We start from the raw sequence: 4,888 nt of genomic DNA, 5'->3' as shown, positions 1-4,888 counted from the left end.
ACTCACTCACACACACACTCACTCACTCACTCACACACACACTCACACATACCTATGTCATACCCTTGTCATTATACAAATGTATGCCCTCATTTGTCACAAAAACGCGCACACTCACACACACACACACACACACACACACACACACACACACACAAAAAAATGTTCAGGGCCCTAACCTGTACAATTGTACCAAGTGTCATGCTTTTATTAAAAAGTGAACATGTCACCTCAAATTTTGCACATATCACCTGGACTATATGTCTTCCTCAGATGTAATGCTAGTTCGGTACATCAGTGTCGGGTAAAATAGCATTATAATCTCATTTGTGATAGAGAAAGCTGCTTACATGTGGCTACACGGGGAAACTAGTCACAGCGAAAATGCTGAATTAAACGTAAACACAATCATCTTTTCCGCATATACATACTGGCCCTGATAATAATAAGTTCTACTTGCTCAATTGCTGCAAACCAGTCTTCTGAGTGAATGACTTGCTCCACCTGTTGCTTTGGTCTTCAGCAACACGCTTGCGCCACCTGCAGGAGAGTGACTGACAGCAGCTGGAGATCATGCATCGGCGCTCTACTGCTATTCCTGCAGCTCCCGGATGTGCAATGCTGAATTTTCTGCCGAATTTGAGCCACTGAATTTGTGGAAGTGAATTTGTAAAGTGAAACAAAATGAATGAATTAATTAATGATGCATTTATATAGTGCATTATTGTGTATTGCTGTACACCCAAAGCGCTTTACAATCATGGACCGAAAATTGCCTGTTGAATTTTATACATCGTATTTTTAAACTGATTGAATATTTTGGAAGTGAACTCTGAAAGGTGAATATGGATTATTGAATTTTTAATGATGAAAATGTGTTTGAAATGTTTTGAATTCAAATATTCACAGCTTAAATATACAGCCATGTTGGATTTCAGCCCCTAAAATTGCAAACCCTGAAAATACAAGGCATTCAAATGCAAGCACTGTTAAAGGCAGAGTAAGTGATTTCTGGTAGCCAATGTTGATATTTGAAATCACCAAAACAAACACGCCCCTACCCCAAAAGGGTCTTGCCTCTATTTTGATAGCTCCGCCCCACATATACGTACGCAACCCAGGCAACGATTAGTTCTGTGAAACAAAGCAAAACCAATGTTACACCGTGTCTACGGACGTGAGCAGCGCGGCGCAACAAATCCCGACAGAAAACTGCTGCCGGGTTCTATTTATGACGTGCTGACACACATTTCAAATGGTTTTCAACGGTCGTTTGATCGCGTCCAGTGTAGGCAGACTTTAGCTGTTGTAGACACGGTGTTACTCACCTACTGAGAAGAAACAAAGCAACCTCGGCGTCCGATCGCAGGCCTCCGCGCGGTCCTTGAGTTCTCTCCAGCGCTGGAAAGCTGATCCGATATTTACACGGGTCCTACTTCTTGCCTTATCGTTCCGCAGACGTTTCCCTCTTTTGTTTTTTATCCGCCATCTCTATCTTTCTGTCGCTCGGCTCGGCTCGGCTAATGTCCGTCCCATGCACTGAACGCGCTCTCCTCCACATCACGAGTAGACACGCCCCTTACTGCTGATTGGCTACAAGTTTGTTTTGCGATTCGGCCCGAATCAGTTTTCTAAAATGTTTTTGAAAAATCACTTACTCTGCCTTTAATGCAATGCATTACTCTTTCAGTTAGTGGAACTCAACATGCTTTTTTGTTTCAAAGACATTTGTCTTTATTTTTCTTCCATAGTCTGAGTGTATGTTTGTGCTTATTTAACCATATTTTGGGAACTAATTTGTACCCATAAGTGAATTAAATTGGACAGAATCTCTCAAAAAGTAAATAAAGTTTTATTTAGAAAAATGCAGGAGGTTTTCTGTCAGAGTTAGGTTATAATATTTACAGTATAACTAGCTATAATATTTACAGTATAATGGGAACAGTAGAAGTCAGTGCAATGTCTCCATTTAGATGAGTTTGTGTTTGTGTGTTTTTTTAAGATTTAGTAACTAAACGTGTGTGTGTGTTTGCAGGCGAGCTTCTGCTCTCTCTCTGACCAGCTGCAGCTCAGAGAAGAAGTCGATTCTGTTCAGTATCGCTCAGAACGCGTTCAACACAACAAACACACGCAGTACAAACCCTGTCAGCATCACAACATACCAGCTGCTGCAGAACTACCTCGGTAACAACACACACACACACACTGATTCACGGTCTCACACACACTCACACACACACACACACACACACACACATTGATTCACGCTCACACACATACATACATCACACTGCTGCTGTCAGGATGATCTTCTGTGTGTGTGTGTGTCTGCAGGTGGTGGTGATGCGATGTTTATTCGTACTCTTGTGAACTCCAGTGTGAATATGGACGTGCTCACATTCATGAGTCTGAAGCAGAGCGTCATCAACGTGAGTCTCCTGTCAGTCATTCATGTCTGATGATGAAACGCTGATAAGAAATTGAATTGAAGGCACAATTAAAACAGATAAATAGGGCTGCTCAATTGTACATTTACACATGTACAAGGAGAACAGAACTCAATCTGTTTCAGTGGTGTTCGTGGCTGTGTGGGTTTTTCTCTTCAGCTCATCGCCTGCTCGGCCTCATTTGTAATCCTGATGCTGCTGTGTGTGTGTGTGTGTGTGTGTGTGTGTGTGTGTGCAGGTGCTGATCGTGTCTGAGGTGAAGAGTCTGCTGGGTGTGAATGTGGCCGATCTGAAGACGTATGAAAGCGCAGCACAGATACAGGAGTGGATCAGGCTTCAGCTGCAGGTGGATCTGGACACGCTGCAGATCGGTCTGATGGGGGGCAGGAACTCCAGCGTCACAGAAAGCACCGTCAGCACCACCACTACAGCTAGCAGCAGCACTAAAGCACCGTCAGCCCAGACCGGCACCGCCGCCACCACAGGTACCACAGACACACTGCGCTTCTGAGAGATCAGGAGAGGAGAGACCGGGGCTAGTTGTCACTGATTTCACTGGAGTCAGAATTATCTCTCTATAGAAAATGAACAAACCACTAAAGTCTGGCCTGCAAAAAAAAAAATTCTTCATACGTGATGCTGTTCATCAACACACACTAGCAATAGCAAGCATTAAACAGTGCTTTCAGCAAAATACTAACAGTAACACAATCACAGAGCAGAAAACAGCAAAAACGAAATGACAGAAATACAGAACCACTAATATTGTAATACGTTGTTTAAACATTTAAAACACAACTTTTTTGCAAAATACTTGTCCTGAGAACAGTTCAGCCTTCAAATTCAGTTTAAATCAATTTCTATTATAAAGCAGTGTTATTTTTACTATACTATTACCATGTTTGTGAATATGTTGAATTAGATTTTATTTGATATGTTCTGCTTTTATTTTAATTTTAAAGTTTTCAAGTCTTTCATTTATAATAGGTTCGAACAAATAAAACCACTGCTAGAGAAAAAGAGACTGAGACAAATCCTGTAGGTGTTGAAATCAGCTGTGAATTCACTTGATTTCTGTCAGTCCTGAGTTTGTCCACTGCTCTTCTGTAAATGTTCATCTGCTGATACAGAGCTCACGTCTCAACATCTCAACATCTGTGTGTGTCTCTGCAGCTGCTGGATCCAGAGTCTGGTCACCTGTCTGTCTGCAGCTGCTCCTATTGGCTGTTACCATGACGACGCTGCAGCTGCTGCACTGATGACATCATCATCATCTCTGTACTTCCCGTCTCTCGGTCTGTCCAGTATTTAAAGAGTTTCTGCACTTTCACTTTTCATGAACTATTTCTGTGTGGAATTAGTCAAAATCAATTTGGATTACTGTGGTCACATCTGACTCGTTCTTATGAAGTTAAAGATTTGACAATGAAATGCCTCAAATACATTGTTAAAATAATTGAAAAACATCTCAATAAATAATTATAAATACAAGTGTTTTTGTTTGCATGCGTGAGAGAGACAGACTGAACCCTGCGAAGCGTGATCCATGAAGATCAACACACTGAAGCTCAGGTTACTCCAGGAGAAAAACTGTAATGAATGTAATGTCAAACTCTGTATGGATTAAAGCATAAGATAAATAATTGCATGGTTGTTATCCTGATTGTCAATTTCAGCTATTTAATACTATATTTTAAAAAATAAAATATTTTCATTCTCTCTTTTTATTATTGGATGAATTGTATTTCCTGTTCCTATTCTTTGTTTCGTCACATAGTTGAGTTCAGTATGGGTGTGTAATACAGAGTACTGGGGCCTCATTTATAAAACATGCGTACGCACAGATTTGATCTCAGAGTGTGCATCTGCTAAAATCCACGCCAGAGTTCAGATTTATAAAAACACCTTTGATGTGTAAAAGTGCTTAGCAGCACATCAGGGTCTAAGCAGACGTACACACTTCTCCTTGTGGCAGAATCAGAGCACTGCAAGTATTTGCAAATCTAAGCAATTCTGCCGCTCCTCATTCTCTAGTAAAGGATTTAGGCATTGACTGGTGCTCTATTATATGCTAATAATATTAATTAGGGGGCGTTTACAAGGCGGAGATCTGAAACAATGCTCGGACCCCGAAGCGTGTTCTCTCGGAGCTTGAATGGACAAATAGGGGAGAGCGGGGTGAGTTGAGCCAATTTTTACTTACAGTGTATTTTAAGCGAGCACATGACAATAACGGGTCCAACTTAAATATGTACATACATTTCAGGATGTGGTGCATCCTTGGGAATAATCACTTTGGATCTAAAATAAACTGCTTTCAAAATATGGGTTTCCAAAAAAAAAGTGGTCTCTTGGCTCAACTTGCCCCTATTGAGGGTTATAAGTTGAGCCTAGGGAGAGGGTATGTTGAGCCACATGGAGTTAAACTGTGCCATTGATTG

At 41.1% G+C, this 4,888-nt stretch overlaps 1 protein-coding gene across 1 annotated transcript; it reads left to right on the top strand.

Annotated features, from left to right (window-relative positions):
• The first annotated feature begins 2,009 nt into the window (after positions 1–2,009).
• On the top strand, positions 2,010–4,149 carry LOC107707762 (mesothelin-like). Its single transcript, XM_016511862.1, has 4 exons — positions 2,010–2,184; positions 2,335–2,429; positions 2,686–2,932; positions 3,621–4,149. Exons 2-4 carry the CDS (start codon positions 2,349–2,351, stop codon positions 3,704–3,706), a joined length of 414 nt encoding a protein of 137 aa, XP_016367348.1. The 5' UTR covers positions 2,010–2,184; positions 2,335–2,348; the 3' UTR covers positions 3,707–4,149.
• Positions 4,150–4,888: the final 739 nt, after the last annotated feature.

This window comes from Sinocyclocheilus rhinocerous, unplaced genomic scaffold, assembly GCF_001515625.1.
Source record: "Sinocyclocheilus rhinocerous isolate Xijiao unplaced genomic scaffold, SAMN03320098_v1.1 scaffold4491, whole genome shotgun sequence".
Classification (NCBI taxonomy): Eukaryota; Metazoa; Chordata; class Actinopteri; order Cypriniformes; family Cyprinidae; genus Sinocyclocheilus; species Sinocyclocheilus rhinocerous.
Note: the sequence above shows the minus strand (reverse complement) of the source record. Positions and strands in the feature narration are given on the sequence as shown.

Excerpts from the sequence above, each read along its gene's own strand:
- LOC107707762 (XM_016511862.1), top strand. The coding sequence starts at position 2,349 with ATGTTTATTCGTACTCTTGTGAACTCCAGTGTGAATATGGACGTGCTC. Across the intron at positions 2,430-2,685 it reads TGAAGCAGAGCGTCATCAAC|GTGCTGATCGTGTCTGAGGT; the intron begins GTGAGTCTCCTG and ends GTGTGTGTGCAG. Across the intron at positions 2,933-3,620 it reads CGGCACCGCCGCCACCACAG|CTGCTGGATCCAGAGTCTGG; the intron begins GTACCACAGACA and ends GTGTCTCTGCAG.